The sequence below is a fragment of the Lutjanus erythropterus genome, chromosome 22, assembly GCF_056507025.1.
Source record: "Lutjanus erythropterus isolate fLutEry1 chromosome 22, fLutEry1.hap2, whole genome shotgun sequence".
Classification (NCBI taxonomy): Eukaryota; Metazoa; Chordata; class Actinopteri; order Lutjaniformes; family Lutjanidae; genus Lutjanus; species Lutjanus erythropterus.
In genome coordinates this window covers 22,542,755-22,563,685 of record NC_139338.1, presented here as the reverse complement: position 1 = coordinate 22,563,685, position 20,931 = coordinate 22,542,755, and the positions used below count along the sequence as shown (strand labels likewise).

The 20,931-nt window shown below is 41.0% G+C and overlaps 1 protein-coding gene across 2 annotated transcripts in view; it reads right to left on the bottom strand.

The window, feature by feature from the left end:
- magi2a (membrane associated guanylate kinase, WW and PDZ domain containing 2a) overlaps nt 1-20,931 on the bottom strand; it is a 307,253-nt gene that overhangs the window by 84,518 nt on the left and 201,804 nt on the right. For both annotated transcript variants that reach the window (XM_084710530.1, XM_084710531.1), the window contains exon 6: nt 16,613-16,692. In XM_084710530.1, coding sequence (XP_084566656.1) covers nt 16,613-16,692 — 80 coding nt within the window. The remainder of the gene's footprint in view (nt 1-16,612; nt 16,693-20,931) is intronic.

The window sequence follows — 20,931 nt, the reverse complement described above, 5'->3', positions numbered from 1 at the left end:
ACCTCACTTATCTACACCTCAAACTAGAAGCCAAGCTGGAAAGTCTCTGAAATGCCACCGTGTGAAAAAGTTATGCTAGTGGCTGTAATAATCTGAGTTTGCTTTCTGAAATGTCACTGCATTCACACACACACACATATATGTACATGTGAATGTGCAATAATTATGATTTTCATATTCAACAACATCAAATGACCTTAAGGATGCACTTTTTTAGGTTACGTGCAAGAACATTTTCGTTTTCTTAACCTTCTCTTAATTTTTTAGGACGGGCCTCTGTGAACAGGCCACGTCAGATTCAAGAAACACTCATCTGCCTGTGTGCATTTGAGTGCATGCAACTTGTAAATTAGCATAATTAAACCCTAATAATTCCATTTAAGGCTATGTTTCCTGCTCCATTTGTCAGGAGGTGTTCAGTCATGAAAATGCATCAAAGAGTAAGAAGAAGAACTTTACAAGTTCAGAGTTTTACTCTCCAAGAACCCTTAAAGGAAGTCTAATATATATATATTTTTTTTAACTCAAAATGTCTTAAAACTAATGTGATACACAAACCTTCACTTTAGATAACAGTAGACTGCCTACGACAAGTCTAGACCACTTAAATTGTGTTACTTTCTGAGAGAAAATTCAAAATATAAGAGAATTAGATGCAACAAGTTCTTCTAAATCGCTTGCACAAACCACATGAGAACAAATCTGTACAAGAGGTTCTTGCATGACACCAATTGTCTGACCCATTAAACTAAAAATGCATCCAAACAGAACATTGTCTTGTTCAGTGTGATGGCTAATGCTGCTAGAGCAGCTGCTAGACTCGAGTGGAAAGGAGGAGCCGGCTACGAAAGTCTGCTAAACTCACTTTTTAACTCCACTCCACCAGATTTCCTCCGTTTTTTTAGTTTCAAGCTGGAGGTTTTCAAACTAGAAGTCACTTTAGGAGCATTTATCAGACTTCACACAGCTCCCTCTGGAGCCGCAAAAAGGCTTTATACAACTTTTTCACTTCCACCTGAAACAGACTTTGATGTATAGGCACAGTATGGTTTGAGCTAAATGCTAACATCAGCATGTTCACATGGGGGTTTCCAAACTTTTTCATGTCAAGAGCCCCCAAAATATACAGAGCATTTTGTCTTATCGAATTCCCTCTGAGTAACTGTTTTAAATTTTTAGGCTTGAAGATAATAAAGTCTTCATAGTCATTCAATTAACAAACGGTCATTGTAATTACAATCCAGATGGCCAACCCTATTTCTTCCCTAGTTGTTCCAACTTTCAAAAAAAGTGATAAAAGTTAAATTCAAGGACCCCTGCTTCCATAGCAGTTACCATAGCAACCCATGCAGATGGATTGGTGATGTCCGGACCATTAAAATGCATATAAAAATGGACATGCCCAGCTCCCCAATAGTGAAGCCAAAATGTCTTGATCACCCCCTAGTGGCTGGCTGCAGTATAGGTCATAAGCCCCGCCCCCTCCTTGTTACCAGATGGGACACGGGCCAAACTGCAACATCAAAGTCCACGTCGAATTTTTCAGTTTCTGTCATTTTAGGTAGTTCTTATCATGCCAGTGTTTATTTTTCTGATAAGTTTAGTTTTAATTCGTTCACTGATGCCATGAAAAACAGGTTTTCAGTATTTGATGATATGGAAATGAGACTCAGCAATCTTTCTCCTGCACCTTTAATATCTCGAGCTTCTTTTTTGTCATATTTGATCTTGTTAGTACAGAGGTGTTAAGAAGATAAAGCCAGCAGACCTCAGCAGTAGGTGACATAAGGTGTTAAATGCCAGCCTTATGTGTTTCTGTAGCAGCGACAGAACCTGCTGCCCGCTCGCCCAACTGAACATTAATACACTCAGACCACCTGTGAATTCAATTCCCACCATGTTCACAGTGATAAATAGTGGTGTTTGTAGAAAAATGAAGCCATTTATTTTAAGATTATCCAGGGTTGCAGGTCCACTGTGAAGATCAGCAAAAACTTTTACGGGTGGAAACCTCAGCTAACCTCCTGATGGATCTAACAACCTCCGCTGTATAAAGAATAAACACAACAAAGTGCTTGATGATGCTCCCTTTAAGTCTTCAATCTTTTCCTCTCTTATCATTATTTTTCTCAGAAACCACATATAACACAAAACAGCTAAAATTACTGCTTGAGACTCAGAAAATATATTTTCAGAATCTGAAAGTGCTGATGAACAGAACTCAATATTTCCTCCACCAGTCAAACCTATGAATCACAAACTTGGCTCCGTCTTCACTCTCAGTTTATCAGCTGATAATCACTGTCCTGCCTGTCACAATCAAAAGCACAATCAACAAAGAAAGAAGACACTGCGTGCTTTGTGGGAAGCTAACTGGCCCTGTCAGATGCAATATTCTCTGAATGTTGACGGATAAACATGATTTGGCAGAGAAAGTGTCACCAGCGAGACGGACAAATTAGCTTCTTCTGCCGTGAGAGAATAAGGGGTTGTTTAAGGGACAGAAGGTGGAGCAGCAGGACACAGTTATCATGTCTGCAGACTCAAGACTGGACTGATAGTGTAGACTTGAGTCTCGATTGGAGTCAAAAAAATGCAGGGCATCTGCACACGTGCGAAGCGACACACATCCCCTCCCTTTTTTTAATTCCTGAAATGATCCTTTGGGGCCTTTTAAGCCTTTATTTTTGAAAAGTTAAGACAGTAAAGCATGAAGGGATCACATGCAGCAGAGGGCCTCAGGCTGGAATCGAACCCACGGCTGCTGCAGAGGACTCAGCCTCAGTGCAGAGGGTGCCTGCTCTATGAACTGAGCTACCAGGACGCCCCACACCACAATATTTTAACCTACATTACAAACCGCAGCAGGGAGCCAGGGAGAAGCACACTCTGCTCTGCCTCGGTTGCATAATGTAGACAAATATATGTATTCAGCGCCTTTTCATTGAGCGCCGACCTCGTGTTTATGCACGTATTGTCGGAAAAATTGGAGCGGTTACGCCCGTGAGACACAGCTGAGATGCGAGTCTGCACGGAGCTGCAGGCACAGGGTGTGCAGGAGTGATTGAAATGTCTTTTCAAGTGTTTCAATACAGGGGCATTTGCAGGGTTATGGCTATGAAACAACATTATCCCTGTCTATTTTATAATGCCTAGTCATACTTCTGCAGTTATTTGGTGATATTAAAGCAAAAGTAGTACATAGACTAATATTTTACAGTTTTTACCTTATTTCTTTTAAATGGCAGTAACAGGTATTGTGTAATATATTCCTCGCTGAAAATGACTCATGTTTATAAGTTTAAGACATTGCATCAGACAGCATGCGATCAGTTTGAGGCAGGTCAGATTGTGCGTTGAAGGTCTGAATAGCAGCAGAGACACGTCATCAACTCACATCATCAATCTGCACCGCTGCCAAGATTAAAAATGCAGGAAGAAAAAAAACAAACAAAAACAAAACAAGACTCTTTCCGACTTTTTCTGACATACAGGTGCATGCATGATAAATTCACAGCACTATTAGGCTTTCAGTGCTGTGTTTAATGTAATATGTCGTAGATGTGGGCGTGGCAAGAGTCGCATTGTGAGAATTTGGTCCCAAAAGATGAGCTGGTTAGATTTAGGTGGACAAAGGTCAAAGGTCACAGTCATAACTCATTCTCTAATTATGACAAAATTTGACACAAATATCTAACAGGATGAAATGACGAGTTGATGACATTTTATATCCAAACGGTCAAAGGTTAACCTCATTGTGACATCACAATGTTCAGGTCTCTATCTGTCCTCTGTCCTCCTCTGTAAAAAGAGATTCTGCCAAAAAAAATACACTTGGTACCTTTCAGGACAATTTATGTGGAGGTCAAGTTGATGTTGGTGAAGCTACAAGTCTCATCTGGTTGCATCTGGCAGTTGTGGTGGCATTGCAGTAGGTGCTTCACCATGTTTCCTAGTGGGGATCTGCACTGTACTGACTGTATTTATTAGGCCTGTGCAACGGAGCTACTGTATATAATTCACTTGTAATTTGCTGACAAAGACTTGTGCTTGCTCTAAAAATGGTAATGCATTGGATTCGACATGAGGTACACATGCTCAGTTTGTGTACAGTTTGTGTTTCTGTTACTACAACACCAGCACACTGAGGCTCCCTGAGGACGAGTGCACACAAGCTCATCCATACTAATAGCTGTCAGTGTGTCATATGGCTGAATGTCTGTGTAAAGTGTGATGAAACTGCAGCGGCAGCGACAGGCTTTGACAGAGATTGATGCACTGAGATTCACTGACATATTTTCACATCACAGACCAACTGACGTTAACCAAGAGCGTGTTGTTTTTTTTTCCCCCACCCTTCAGGGAAAGAATCCTGATTCCAGTCTTTTACGGGATGATTAATAAACCGATGCATCTCCGCCGTGACAGGGAGAGTCAATGCAACAGCCATGGCTTTCACAACAAATCTGTTAATTGCGTCATTTGTTGGCGACGTCGTTCTCCTCTAGTGTATTATGCTCCATTTCAATGAGCGACTGTTTTTCCACAACTTGTTTTCCTACTTTAAAAAAAAAGTACCTGCGCTGCGCGTGTCCTCAGATTCCCTCCACTGCAGAGTCCCGCAAGTCTCTGTCTCACAGCGAGCAAACAATAGTTAACCGGCGGAATAAAAATGAGGAAAAAAAAAAAAAATCACAAGCTTGTAGCTTATCAGGACATTCCAGGGACAGAAGGAGACGTACTGAACTGTGACCTGGCACTTATTCTCTCCTCTTTTGCCTTCAGAGTTCTGGTGTATTTGGCTAGCTCGTACAGCTGCACACGAAAACACACATACCTTCTGTAATTTCACTTCCCTGCTGCAGTTTTAATCTGCTGCACTGTCTCCTCGTCCCTGTGGGGTCAGGAGAGAAAGGACCCACTGTTTGAGACCCCTTTTGTTGGGTGTTAAATAGGATAATTATGTAAAATAGCTTGTTTTATAATAGCCTCCTGGATGCTGTTGATTAGATGAAATTATGAATTAAAGTTAATTAGAATCATTAGAGTGAATTTCTAACTCAATTAGAGTCCAATCAGACAAATAAAAATGTACAAAAGGCTTATGAGTCAAATATTGGACCAGTTGTGTAAAAAGCAATTATATGATTTTGTTTTAAAAGGCAAATTGTCTTGTAGAAAATTGATTAAATTGTCTCTTCTATCCCACAGTCATTAATTAGAGTGGAGATGGTTAGTTGATTATTTGATTAGTCAATCAGCATAAAACTAACCAGCAATGATTTTGATCATTAGTAAATTTGAAAAAGTAATTTAAAAGTCATTTGTGAGCAAATTCAGCAAAAAATATTCAAGGTTTCAGCTTCTCAGACACGAATATTTGCATTTGATTTTGTTTTTATAATAGTTAAATGAACGTTTGGGTTTTGGACTGTTGTTTAGGCACTTGTGCTCTGGGAGATAATGAACATTTTTAAATATAGATTGTAACACATTTTATGGTGTATATATTCAGTTGGGAAACAAGTAAAAAAACAAAACAAAACAAAGACAAAACAAAAACGAAAACCCAAACAAATGGGAATTAGGGCCCAAACAATCCTGCCTTTTTTGGACCAATGATAGCAGGGAGTTTAAAACACATCAGGGCACTAAAACGGTGAACCTTCACTGCTATTTTTTAATAATTATAAATAACAATGAATAAACACACAAATAGAGCAAAATATAGATTTATATATTGAACTTAACTTGGATATAAAGCTACCGAAGGTGTGAGTTGTATTGTCTAGATGTGTGCAAAGCTTTTAATCAAGTCTTTTTGTAAAGTACAGCCTCAGTTTTCTTCAAAGCTTCTACAAAGAACTTTCATATTTAGTTGATCTTGGAGACCCCTGTGGACAAAATCCATACTTTTCCAACTGTAATAACCACAAAACATAATGTCAGAAATAAAATGATCTAAATAAAAATCACCTCCTCCTCCTTTTTAACAGCCAAGTGTTCTACTCATTGTAACTTTGCCTGGGAAAACGTAAACACTGACTCGTTTAATCTGATTTCACAGACCGTCTCATCACAAGTTTGAAACTCCTTGTGCTAGCTTTAAGATGCATAGAGTAACTGAGCGTCCTGGCTTCACCTCACTGTCCAAGCTTTTCAATTTAAACACCGTTTTTTATTTAGAACATTACAAAATGCTCAGTTATTTAATAAAACAGCTGGGCGCTGTAGCTTCTAGCAAACTAAAGACTTATTTGGGACTATTTTTGGTGAGTATCTTCAGCAGCAGGATGGTGTATGTGGGACTGACTCAAAATAAACTTCACTGCCCATGCTAACGCTAATGACGGAACATGAAACACAGTGCATGCGCCACTAATAGTTTTAATAGTACAGGAATGGAAGCACAGAGAAATAAATAAATCTTATCCTTGAACTGTAACACAGACTTAAAGACCTAGAAAAGACTTAATTTAAAATATATCTTGATTTGATCTTGACATTATATTGCTTTATTGCTCAGCTCTACAGTGTGTGTATCACCTGTAAACTGTATACCAGCTAACTGATACACTGACAGCTAATTCAGCATGCACACGTCACACACTCACACACCTGCCACACGGTCTTTTGAACCCTCCTTCCAATCTCCTGGCCTCAGGCATGCTCTGCTGGGGATGTTCTCAAAATACACCCATCAATCATTCTGCAGACAGCTTCCCCCGCCCCTCCTCCCCGCTACTACGCTCGCGACTGCCGCAGGAGTCTCAAGGTGAAGGAGGGCGCTGCGTCTCTCCGTCTATAATAACTCACCTGGAGGACTGCATGCACGCATGAACACAAATGGACAGAGTGTGTGTTCACATTCAGGGCATCCCACAGAAATCACAAAATCTATCTCTGAGGTCCAGCTGAGCCGGCTAAAAGGACGACAGAGTGGACAGGAGAGAGGACTTTTCCCAGGCTGGAGGAGCTTTGCCTTGTGGCCTTCATCTGGCAGAGGCGGGGGACTTGAGCTGGAAATCTGAGGACTTGATATTTGCTTGACTAACATTGATAAAAGACTCAACTGGACTTTGACTTGGCTTTCCAGACCTGAGACTTGACCTGAGACAGACTCGACAGACCTTGACCTTTTCAAAAATTTTGAGAAGTTGGCAACCTGCTAGCTAACCTGCAGCAGGACAACGCATGAGACAGCTAGCAAATAGTCAAATCTGGATTCAAGGAAAGGAGCAAATTATGCTCTTGATGGTTGCAGCAAGAGAACAATGGTGTGCAGGTCTGCAGTTCAAAAATGAGTGACGCGACTAACATGACATCCAACTTTAATAACTACAAAACCCACAAAGAAAGGTAACATTAAGTGCCATTTTAGCAATCTTATTAGCTGGTCAAATGTTAGCTAGGAAGCTAAAGTTTAAGCTATATTATGTAACAGAGTTAAAAATGCTATACAACAGCCTTAAACTGCAGAGTCTGTTGAAAACAGTTCCTGATGTAGCTAGCATGTTGTCAGCCGCCCACTGGGAATCCAAAGACGCCTGGGTTCAGTCTTTGAAGCTTGTTTGTAACTTGTTTATGTGTGACCTACTCCCTAGACACACACAATGTGTCACTACCGGACCACCACTAGGGGTCGCCAAACCTTCATGGGAGGTCGCAAAGCCTTCTTGATTTTAAAAGGCGTAAGAGAAAATATATACAGTAAGTTTATATCTCAAAGTTTAGATTCTAAATAAAGATATTAACTGAAAAAACATCAAAGGTCACAGTGGAAACCTGAACCCAAGCTTTACTCAGAGCCTTCAATCTCTGCTAAACAGCCTCATCCTGCATTAGAAAAGTCATTCTGTTAAAACAACCAAAGAGCTGAAAGAACAATGAGAAAAAAACACTATTTAATATGTAGGACTGTAATATATATATATAAATAATACAGATGGAGACTTGCATAAAAGACTCCCTGAAAATATCATGAGAACTTCTCTCTGATCAATATTCACAAGAAATAATCTGCTTGAAATTCATCCAAATCGCTCGTTTTAAAAAGGCTTCCTGCAGTTATTGTCTTCACTACGAGAGTTAACTGTTGAGTTTATCAGTGCTGCTGATTATAAGATGAAATACTGATAAAATATGTGACTTGGTCAGGGGATTTCAGTTTACTAAATAAAAGAAAATGTTGGTAGACCAGTGAAGGAGGTAAAAAGAACACAAAAACGCACACTTAGGATGCTTTTTTTTAACTGCAGACGTAAGAAAAGAAAGGATAAAATACGATTTCTGCTGTTTCCACTGGAGAGAGGACATGTAGGCTGTGAAGCCGGAGAGAGACGATAATAACTTCTTCGCCCGTGAAGCTCCTCACATGACCAGAATATAATTACATGTCTAGATTTGGTGCTCTCTGTTTTCACACGAGGGCCGTCTGCTGGGACGCACGGAGGCGAAAGACAAAGAAGCGCTCTAAGGCGATTAAAGTCCTTCAAACCTGAGCATCATCAAAGTTATAATCCCTCTCCGCGTCGACGTTCAGTCACATACTGTACATCCGGTGCTGTATGTGCTTAGATTTTTCGACGGGTAGGACACGTTGACGCCTGATGAAACATGCTGAAAGAGTGATGAGGAACATCTTACAGTTTTGTCTGACTTGAATTTACTCATCAGGGGGATTCTCTCTACCTGCGTTGGCACACCTGAGGTGAAAAACAGGCTGAATAAGTAAAGAATCAAGCGAGACAACAGAGGAAACGCTCGGTTTCCTTTTCTGCCAGCCAACAAATATTTGGCAGGACGGGAACAAAAAAAAAACTTTAAGAGGGTGTGGAGGGAAATAAAAGCAAACAGTGAGGTTCTGTCAAGAGCCTGTCCTAATTCTTTTCCTCTGCGCACTCTGAGAACTGACGGTTCCAAAAGGGTTCTTCCTGCAGGGCTGAGGTTCTACCCCAAAACCATTTGCTTCTGAAGAACCCTTTCTTGAAGAAAGAGTTTGTCAAGGGCTCTTTGTAAGTCCATTAAGAACCTTGTTTATCCAAAGAACCCTTTTTAAAAGAAAGAGTTTCGTCCAGGGGTTCTTGGTATCATAATGTGAAAGGGTTCTAATTAGCCCTGAGCGTGCTCTCGATAAAACACTTAAGATACAAAAGGGTTCTTTGTAGATCCCCCTGAATGGATTATAGAAAAAACCCAAGGAATATAAAGGGGTTCTTTGTAGAACCCTGTGGTCAGTTCTAGACAAAACACTTGGAATGTAAGAGGGTCCTCAGTAGAACCCTCTGCTTGAGTTCTGGGTGGACCCACTGCACCATAGAAGGGTTCTCCTTTAGAACCTCTTATAGGGAGTTTAGCCTGAAACCTTTCACAGATAGTTTCAGGTATCACCCTTTATTTTGAGTTCTAGGGATAACTCTCTGAAAGGGTATAAAATGGTTCTCTGTATCTGTTTTCTGGTAAAAACACTTGGAATATAAAAAGGTTCTTGGTCGAACCCCTGGGGAGGGTTCTAGATGAAACTCTTGTAATATAAATGGGGTTCTCGGTAGAACCTCCTGAGTGGGTTCTTGATGGAACCAGTGCACCATAGAAGGATTCTCTTTTAGAACCTCTCATGGGGGGTTCAGCGTGAAACCTTTCACAGATGGTTTTAGGTCTAACCTTTTATGTTGGGTTCTAGGGAGAACTCTCTGACAGGGTGTAAAAGAGTTTGCTGTATCTGTAAACCGCAGATGGTTCTAGGCAAAACCCTGGGTTCCAAGTGGAGCTTTTATAAAAGGTTCTATCAGGAACCAAAGGGTGTTCTCCTGTGGGGACAAGCTGAAGAACCCTTGCTGGTTCTCGTTAGATCCTTTCCTTCTGAGAGTGTAGGGTAGACGGGAGGACAAAGACGGATGTGGAGGTAGAGGAAGGAGATTGAGGCAGAACGAGACAGAAACAGAGAAATGTAGAGAGAGTTATGTAACGACAGAACAAGGCGTCTGTGATGTCAACTGCTCTGTCTTCACTGGAGCCGACGTTCCTTTGAAGACGCAGGAATGAGAACGCTAAACAGAACACGCATTGCATTCCTCCCCAAATTCTGACAGGTTCTGGTCGTATGTGTTGCAGCTGACTTTAAACATGAGAGGGAACAAGCTGTGTTTACCAGCAGTGAAAGGATTTACTCAAGTACTGCGCTTAGATACAGTTTTGAGGTATTTTACTTGAGTATTTCCATTTCATGCAACTTTAGCCTCGTATTCCACTACATTTCAGAGGGAAACCTCTTACTGCTGTACAATTGATAGTTACCACTGAAAATAACTGACCACCTTATAAAATATGATATAAATTATCAAGAGAAAGTGAAGAAATAATGGTTTTGATGTATATGTATTGTGCTACACAGATATCTACTGAGTTAGCATGCTAACCAGCTAGCTTCGGCCCGTCCTGTCCTGTAATACCACTTTGTTCATCAAGGTGCAGAGTTTAGTTTTGCGCTCAGTCCTGCTGTAACTCCCGCTCTGACCTCTGAAGGTGAGCGCTGACTGATGCCCAACATCCCTCCCTATCACACCTGCCATGACGTCATCCTCCCCGGAGTCAGGGTCCTGGTTGAAGCTGCTGTAAATCTCCTCAGTCCTGCCATCGGATGCTTGCTCTAAGCAGCATTGTGGCATCTGTGTATACATTTTCAAGTCCCCAGGAATCAACAAAAAACCTCCAAACTGCAACCCACACGCCAAAAATGTCAAATGAAAGAAACTTTGGTCTGCTGTAAACATCCATCACAGTTTACAGATCAACTTCCTGGTTCAACTTTGACCTTCAGGACTTTCCACAGTTTTATTTGGCAACAAGGGATTATTGCCAACATTTTTGGGTAGTTTTTCGCCCCGTCTTACTTTGTTGTAGTGATGCCGTCATGTCACCAAATCCCGGAAAGTACTTTTAGGAGCAAAAATGATCACAGCCAATGGAAATCATGATCACAGCTCTGAAATTAAGACCTAAAAGTTGAGTTACTGTCCACTTTTAAACAGAATTTTGTGGTATTGCTACATCTAAGTAAAGGGCCTAAATACTTTCTCCACATCTGCTCTTTAATGCGTGTGTTTACCTCTATACTCAAACTCCCACTTAATGCTCTAACTCTCCCCCTCCTCTTCCTCCTCCTCTCAGTCTGTTGTCCCGTCACAGCTCACAGACTCCACCCTGCGATCCTGTTAGCGCTTATCAGAGCATGGCTCAGGTCCAAACACAGACACACACACTAACACACACACACACACCTACCTTTCTCAACAATCAATACCAAATTTACAGAGGCAGCTTTTCTCCCCCTAACTGAGCTCAGCTCTAGGGGGTGGCTGCTACCACCAGGCTGTGCACGTTTGGAGCGAACAACACACCTCTCATATGGCTGCTCACACAAACCCCTTAAACTAGGAAAACACTTTAAGTTATTTAAACACTTACAAGAGACTAGACACTCTATTTGTACTCACTATTTCCCCCCAACAAACATGGATCCTTTGGCTCTGACAGACAACAGAAGCAGAAACTGAACAACTGAGTAAATACAGAATACAGATCACTGACTGACAGGAAGACTAGGATCAGCTCTGTTACTAACAAACCCCTCAACACCCCTCAGCAAACTAACCAACCGTCACACCAGCAGCTCCGTGAGACTAGAAACATTGGTGCTTTAAGCTACATGCTAACACCAGCATGCTTGTGATGCTAACATACTGACTTTAGCAGGTATAAGGTGTATATATTATAATAAACTAAAAAGCATAATGCTTGTCTGGAACAAAGGCCAAAGTAAGTTTCTAGCTTCTGTGTTTCCTTCCTAGTTATACGTGCAGTAGTGTTTCCCCTTTGCCCTCAACCGCGAGTTCCTGCTCAGCCCATAGACTTAACATTGTGATGACATCACATAATATTTAAAATTCCAGCTCTAGTTAAGTTGTCATCAGGTTTATAGATGTCTCTTTTATAAAAGTGGCCTGTGGGCTGGTGGGGAAGTTTTGCCTGCAATACTGCGAATGGCCACTGGGCAAAATTGGCGTCAAGGCTGGGCGGCAACGCATATAACATCTATGACATGAAGTCACATCTCAAGTTAGCTAATGTTAAAAAAAGCTATCTAACTAGTTAGCTAATCTTCATCAAGTATTAGCTAGCTAGTTACATCTAACAGCTAATGTTAGGAAAATGCTGGCTAACTTAAATTGTGTCTACGTTGCATTTGCAGGTCCCCCAGCAACATCTTTTAGTCTTTAAAATGTGGTTTTCTTTTCACCATTTAAGTACAGGAAACAGAAAAGAAGAAAGTTGACTGAGGCTTCATCAGGTACCAAACTTGGTCAACTGTTATTGGACTATTTCCATTCCTAGAGCCAAACAACAATAATACACTGTAAATAAATAATATGAAATAAAATAAAACTCACACAAGCACAAAAGCTTTTCTTATAAAATAATGTTTCAAGAAGAGGTTTAAAAACAGTAAAAGATTTAGCAGGTAAGTCATTCCAGAGTTTGGGGGCCTGAAATTGCAAAAGCTCAGTAGCTCTCAGATATAAGTTGGACTCTGTGAACATTCAGACGGCACCCAGGCTGATGGGAGATGAGTAGATCTTTGATATAATTAAGGGCTTGGTCATGTAAAGCTTTGAAAGTCAAAACTTTCAGGAAGGTCAGAACAGGAGTTACATGATCCTGTTTCTTGCTTTCTTGAACTGGTGATAACGCCTAGCAGAACCAACTGAAGTTGATAGAAGGGAAGCCTGAGTAATACCTGTGTAGAAGGCATTACAGAAATCTAGACGGGGGAAAATAAAGACATAGACAACCCCGTAAATCCTCAAAGGATAAGAAGGATCTAAAAAGGCAAAGAAAGAGAGCAAAGCCATTATTATAATCCTGAAACATGGATAATTGATTTTATTCCCAGACTGTCAGAGGAGTGTGATCGACTTGGTTCAACGTGGGCAAATAAGTCATGACTCCCAAATTATATCTATATTTAGGCCCCAAGAATTGTAATACTCACTTGCAGACCTGCAGCCACCATTAAGCACCACATTCCCTTCAGCTGGGACTAACTGGATTAGTCGCCCAACTAGATCAATAACAATCCTCACAAATATCAGCACATCTCCTCTTGTGGAGCATCCTTGGTGGATAAATGGGATTGGAAGTGCAGGAGATAAAAGCACAATCACATTTTGACTAATTCCTCACAGGCGTCTGCGTCTTTGTTTCTGTGTCATTTCATCATCTTGGAGATCTTTCTCCCTTTAATGTCTTAAGATTGAGAGGCGAAGGGGAGATCCAGCGACTGCACGGGCCTTTTGAGGAAAATGCAAGAGCGGGAAGGTAACGTGCAATGTGTCAACAGGACGAGGTCCCCGTGTTTAATGCCAACGCACAAATGTTTTCAGACCAGGTACCGTCTCTCCTTCTCTCACTCTATCTCTGCTGCAGTCAAACACTATCTGGAAATACCTTTTAACATTTATTCTGTCCTGCTCAAGGTAGCAATCTTCTACAGGAATCCCAGAAAGTCAGATAATATCAAGTAAGCTGTCTTTTAAAGCACATGAGTTCAGACCTTGACATTCCTCCCTGTTGCAACTGTTGAACTTTGTGGTACTCGGTGAATTGACGAGTAGCAAGAGCGTAGGATTGGTTTCAACAATGGTAGCTCCCCCGTGCCAGGATGAAGGGACTGAGGGGGCCGTTGAAGACTGTGAGGGGGCAATTTCTTCATAAAATCAAATCCATTGAATTGATTGAACCATGCAATGGTGTCAGAAAAGGCTAAATAACAACAACACAACAATGTTACATGGACACAAGGCCTGAGGCTACTGTTTCAAAATCAAAGAATACATTTATTGTAAATGTAGCACTAGCAGAACGCTAAATGATTCTTGAATTTATCAGCGATTTTTTGACAAAATTGGAGCTGTTTGCAACTTGCAGCTCTCTCTCTCTCAGCGCTGTTCATTCCAAATATAATGTGAACGGGTTTCCTCAAACAGGGATTGACGCTAATTTTTTTGAGGCGCTGGCACCGGTCCCTTAAATTTAATGTGCAAATACATCTTTGGTGGCCCAAATGTAAACCTGCAAAAAAAATTACAGAAAAGGCAACTTAATTTGACGTAACACAGCCTTCCTTAGCTGTAACACTAGTGTTGTCAACTTTTCCCATGAATTGGGACTTGGTGTTTCATTCTTGAAAAAGATGATGAAAAATGAGCTGAACCTCTTGGACAGTTGAGGAAACTGACAGCACGCACCACAGTACATTATGTCCTTAGATGTGTCATATTCTAGCCATTCAAACTCCTGTTTGCATTCACTGCCATGAGAGCGAAGGAAAAGAAGAGCTGCTCGCACAGTGGGTTGTTTTTTTTGCCTTATAGTTGCAGACAGACAACAAAGGGAGCAACAAACTACTAAATAACTTCTGCAGTTTGGTCAAAATTTTACTGAAGTAGAAAACAACCTTTCCTCTAAAAAAAAAAGTGTTTTTTAAGTGGCGGTGAGGCTCAAAAATAGGACAGTGGCATAAAGTGTCACAAGGCATAAGTGCCGATGCTTCCCTAGACGCTGTCTGTGTGTGAGTTGTACAAATTGTAGGAAATTACAGGGGTTTTGATGTGCGTTGTTTGGTAGCAGTGTGTTTACAGCATTCAGCATTGTATGAGAAGGCTCACAGTGGTCGCAGGGGGGCCACCGACATGTAATATCTGGTAGCCAGGGAGTGACTATTTGTGGCCATGGTTCATGTCAAACATTGTCAAGTATTGGTCAGGACAATTGTGTCCCCCTAACAGTCCATATGTCCAAGGGCCTCCAAGATCAACAAAATATTAAAGTTCTTTGTAGTAGCTTTAACCAAAGTTTTGGACCCGTCCTATTTTATGGTCTGTGCTCCAATGACTGTTGAATAAAGTTGATAAATGCTACTGATGACTGTTGGCCATTAGCAAGCTAGTTAGCTACCTAGTCAGCTAGTGTTATGTTAACATTAGCTATCAGATGTAACTAGCATAGATTCATGCAGATGAGCTAGCTAGTTACCTAGTGTTTAGTTAGCATTAGCTACCTGATAGCTGTTTTGTTTTGTTGTCATGTTTTTATCAGATGTTTTGCTAACTTGAGACGTGACTTTATGTCACTTAGCAAGATCTTTTTAACCATCTTCAAAATTTTCTTTTGTACTGCACTGATATTTGAGCACAGAGCAAAAATGGGCAGGAGTTATTAAGGATCAATTGAAATTTTGATCTGGTGTTAGTGACAGATGAGAGTTATTACAGTTCTTCCTGAGGGAGAAATTTCACGGCCAACTATCTAACAGTACAGGAGTTGTTGAGACATTTCACTCAGGAACACAAACATCAACACAGCGCGACAAACAGAAAGGTCAAGAGCATCAAAATAAGTATGATTCATTATCTGGGAGCCATGAATTTCTGCAATAAATTTCACGGCAATCTGTATAATAGCTGTCGAGATATTTCAGTCTGGACCAAAGTGGTGACATTTTTTTTTATATAATTAGAAATGAAATCTTTTTGGACTGTTGATCTGACTAATTAAGCAGTTTCCTGGCATCACCTTTGGCTCTAGAAACTTAGCTTGTCATGGGCACATTTCACTGTTTTGTCTCATTTATACACTAAGCAATTAATCAAAGAAAAGTAGCTGGCAGATGAAAACAACATTTCTTTGCGGCCTTACTCACCACTCAGTCCTAACGGGTCCCACATAAGTGGCACACAAGGCCGGTCAAAGGCAGAGAAGAGTAATGTTTGACTCAGGAGTACACTTGTTTGTCTGTCTCTGTCTGCATGTGAGTGCCAGGTGTATTTTTAGAGAAACTCTATCCTCGTGGTTACGTGTTTACCAGGAATATACACACAAACACCTACACCCTCCCGACATGACGATATAGGCCACCAAATCGCACACTCAAAAAAGCAACTGTCATTCCTCATCCGTTGTCTCCGTCCATCTCCAAACCCAGTCCTTCGACTCAGCTCCTCTGCCTCTCAGTCTATAACTCAGGCGATAAATCTCCTCTCGGTCTCGCACATAAAGAAAAGACGAACGGGGAAGGTGAAGGCGAAAGAGACGGATGACACACTCGTATATATGTAGGCTCGTCTATAAAACGCTCGCTGCATTGACATTCATCCTTTCTTTTCTGTGTGTGTTTGGTGTGTGTGTGTGTGAGCGTGTGGGCGGGTGAAGGACACTCCACATCTCTCTCAGTTGAGAATAAAGAAGTCTTTGTAACCTCCAGTCTCTCTGGACCTGAGCTTTAAACACGCATATCACGGGGCTTCCTATCCACAGCCACTGGGGTTGTGACACACATACACCAACATCGTCACCTTATAACTTCTGAAAAATAAAAATCCTGCAGAAAAATGTTCCTTCCATGGAATTGGTCTGTATCTCAGATCAACAGGCATGATTTAAATCTCGTAATATTAATGCGGTGGGGAAGTTGTGTAATTAAAACGGGTAAACACGAGGAGTAAAAAGAATGAGAAAGAAAGGATAAAAGAGGAGATAGAGATGCAGCACTCACCATCCTCTTTGCATTCCTCGGGCGGCTTTGCCTTCTTGGCTAGCCTCGGGTCCAGCCACGATGTTGTCTTGGTGTTGTGGCTGTGAAGAGACGACAGAGAGAAAGAGGGAGAGTGAGAGGGAGTGTGATAGATGGCGAGGGAGAGGAGACTTGGCAGAAAGAGAGAAGGAGGTTGGTGGATTCTTAATTCAGTCGAAGAATCATTTCAGAGAGGAAAGATGAGACTCTCCGTTGCGCGCCTGCCTCTAAAAAGGTGACGAAACAGAGGCGGAAAAAAAGCTTTAGGTTAACAAAATGGCAATCGATACTTTTAATTTGCTTACTTAGCAGGCAGAGGAGGGGAGAGGGAGGAGGAGGAGGAGGAGGAGGGAAGGAAGGGGATAGAGGGGTGACTGAGGGAGTGATGGAGGGGAACAGCTGTGGGTTTGGCAGATTCATCCAGAGCCTCGGGCAGAGAGCTGGATCTACATCAGATATGATGGTGTGCCAGGGAAACTCGACGCATCTCCACGGCTCGTCTGAAGCTCCGGAGCCATAATGGCCTCCCTTCATGGTGACAGTAGGGAGGGGGAGGAAAGAGGAGGGGAGGTGTACACAAAGTGTCTACAGTAAAAAAAAAAAAAAGAAAAACTGAGGAGATGAAGAAAGAGGATGCAGCGAAGAGGCCTCAGTGTATCTTTGTTCTTTTCAATATTTATTTCCCCAAAGACGTTTTGTTTGCAAGTCGGCATTAAAGACTCAGATCAGGGGAGTGACAGGAATAACAATCTAAATAGAAAATAAAGTATACAAGCTGTGTAAAATATGAATCTTTGATGTTAAAGTTTTGATGTTTTTTTTGCCCAGGTGAAAGCAGAGGAACAAATTGGAAATACCTGATGAGAAAATTCCAATGTGACACATGCAGTGTTGTCTGGTACCAGTTCCCACTGCAACAGCGATATTTAATTATTATTAATTAAACAAAACTGAACAAAATCTTTTTGATTATAGGTGCATGTTTTGTTGTTTCCTGTCCCTGCTATTAATATGTTCAAACTTGGCCAGTGACAGCAACCAAAGCCCAAAAAATGGTTTCCAATATCCCAAAATGACAACACGGCACTGTTGAGCCCTGCGTCTCCTTTTATCTCTGTTTTAGAGTGTAGTTTCCTTTAAACTGTGTGAATAAACCTGATCACTTTCAAGACAGACAGTGCTGGTGGCTGTGTTCAAAGCAGACAGGCGTTGGCAATCAGGACAGAAGTTTATCAGTGAAGTTGTCTAGTGGCAGTAAACGTACAGTGAAGAAGAAGTTCCCGTGTCCTGGTTCCCAGCTGTTGGGTAAAGTCTGAGATTATGAACTGGAGCAGAGTGACCTTCTTTCTGGCTCAGGAGCACAACTTGCTGTTTATGTGCATATTGTTGAGAAAATTGATTTGAAGCATGAAAAAAAAAATGCTTCGGGTCACGTAATACACAGCTGGGGCGGGGGGAGGCACAGCTGCACAGATCAGAACGAGTGTTTCTGTTGTGTGAAATGTGCAAGTGAAAAACACATCTGACGTTCCTGTGTTGGAGACACGGAGCGATGGGAATGTCTTTTGTTTTGCTGCCATTTTTGTTAATAATATTTTCTCCTGGTTTTCTTTAGACTAGGGAGTTTAGTGAATGTCTTTTGTTAATTCTTTTGTTTGGTTAGGATTTAGTTAGCATTTAAAAGAAAGACTAGGGTGTTTTGTTTGTTATTTTGGCCTGGGTTCACCATGGAGTCTTTTGCTTCATTTGTGTAAATACTAAAAGCCATTGATCCTGTAAATAATAACCCTGGGTGTAGCAAAAAAAAATGGCCACTTTTGCATTCAGCTCTGCTCTCTCTGGGAATCAGAGGCTGAACCGCAAGTGGCTGAACCAGATTTCATGGTAACTGATTCAGTATTTGTCAGGACATTTCAGTCAAACCCAAGAATATCAACCCTGTGGCTGCACCGTGGTGATGACATATGTAAAGGCATTAGTGAAAATTCTGACCTGTTGGTGAAGCTACAGAAAAAGTTGAGATATTTCCGTCTTGACCAAAGTGGTGGACCAACAGACCCCTAAATGCTGAAACAGTTCTACTATCCTAGATAAAATTGGGAGATTAAGGCCCATGCCAAATACAGAGCAAAGTGCAATTCAAGGTAAAGTCTGTTTTGCTCTGCTTTTGATTTTTTTCCATCAGCCTGCTCCTCGTTCTGCTTTCTCCTTTTTTTTTTTGCCTCCTCTCGTTCTCTAATGCATTTAACTCTTTCCCTCGCTCTTCCTTTCTCTCTTCTGCGGCCATCTATTTAAAGCATAATTATTTAATACCACTACTTCTTTCATGTCCTCGCTTTCACCTTATTCTTTCTGTCTTTACTATTTTTAATCACTATCATTCTCTTTTCGTTTCTATTCCTCTCCTCAGCCGCCTCACTTCAAGGGCTGTAGGTAAATGAATTGATCTCGCATGGAGGCCAATCAAAGGGAAGCATCCTCTTGGCAACCGCGATCACTTTGGCACGGCATCACATATGCCTCGACAAAAAACTTGAAGCTAGAAATTCAATGGGCTAACTGCATTAGCTGTGGGATGAGCTTGATGGATGCTGGAGCGAGAGGTTTCTCTGTTTCTTGGTTCGCGAACAGGCAACATGAGCTTGGCTGGATGTCAACCGCCGTCTCATTTCTCAGTCTGGTGTTGCTGTGCAACTTCTAGCAGTTTATGATGCGTTCAAGCGTGCTGGGATTCAGTCAATTCTGCAGAGAAATTTAGCCTAATGACTGAAATGATCTATTGGTGCAATTAAAGCTTTTGTAATAGCAGAATAATTTCCTGTTATGTCTTTATTAAAGTAGTTGATGTTATATACGTACCCATGTTCACATACATGCACATACAAATCCCTCAGCACCAGTAGAAAAACACACAGCAGCTCCATTATTCTGGTGTAAGAAAGACTCACCTCCACAGTTTTACTGCAGCTGTAAAAAGCTAACAGCCCCAATGAATTAAACTTTAGAGCTTGTATAACAGAGTTCTGTGTAGCAAGGTATTTCTGGGGACCTCTAAATCTCATTAAACCACCAAGCATCAATTACGGTCTCTGTGTGTGCGCGTTTCTGTGGGGAATATACTGAAGTAAATTTAGATGCTACCTAGCTCTAATCTAGTCATTCAGGCTCAATTTAATTTTGTTACAGGAGAATGAAAATACAAACTCGCTGGGTGGTGGGGAATCTCTAAAGGCTGCAACATGCCTGTTTAAGTTGCACATAAGCGAGTATTCAAGAGGGTTGTTTTGAAATGATTGCATGACTGTTCCTTTTGTAGCTGTGCAGATTTTGAATACCCGCCTCACCTGCCTGACAGTGATTTGTCCCTTCCTAAGTCCCACCCCTTTTTGCTCTGTGCTCCAATAACAGTTGGGTAAAGGTTAGTACCTGGCTGAATCTTGCTCAGCTTTCTCCTTTCCTGTTCGCTTTACTTAGATATGCTACATAGCTGTTAGCAAAGTGTTAGCTAACTAAGTAGCTAAATATTGATGTAGATTAGCTAGCTACAGTAGTTAGCTAGCATTTAGCTAACATTAGCTTTCAGATGTAACTAGCTAGCTATGACTGACATAGTTTAACTGGCCAGTTAGATCACATTTTGCTAACACTGATAACTAACTTAGGATGTGACTGCTTGTTGCAGGGGTGTTTCTAGCCACCAGTGAAACCTGACTAGCCACCCCAAGTGCCCCCCTACAAACTCAAGTATAATTGTTGCTCTCAAAAGAGCCATTTTATCAAAAAACCCAAATAAACCCCTAAAAAGACAAAAAAAATGTCTGGAGCAACAAGTTAAATTCTCTATGTTCCTGTAGCTAGCCTAGGGAGACTCAAGACTAGCAAACACCTAAATTTAGAGGAAACCATAGACATCTACTATGAATTACATGTTAGATACTTTTTATTTATTTTTTTTAACTTAAATTAACTGAAATTAATTCAAATAAAACATTCAGTGTACAGACTACACATTTTTACAGTTACAGAATGTAAGACTAAGTTTAGGCCTGCGACAGTGATAAATGAAAATGTTAAAAACATATCTGGAGCTACTGGAGAGGGGCAAAAGGTTGCTGCCCAATTAGAGACGGGATCTAAGTTTAAACTGACTGTTTGATGAGTATTTTTAAACATGCACATAGTATGCAGCCTACTACTACACAGGGTTTCATAATGTCAGTTGTCAGATGTCAGTTGTAGTTCCCTTTATGGTATTCACAAAAAAAAAAACATACACAAACATCTATATATAGCTAATAATA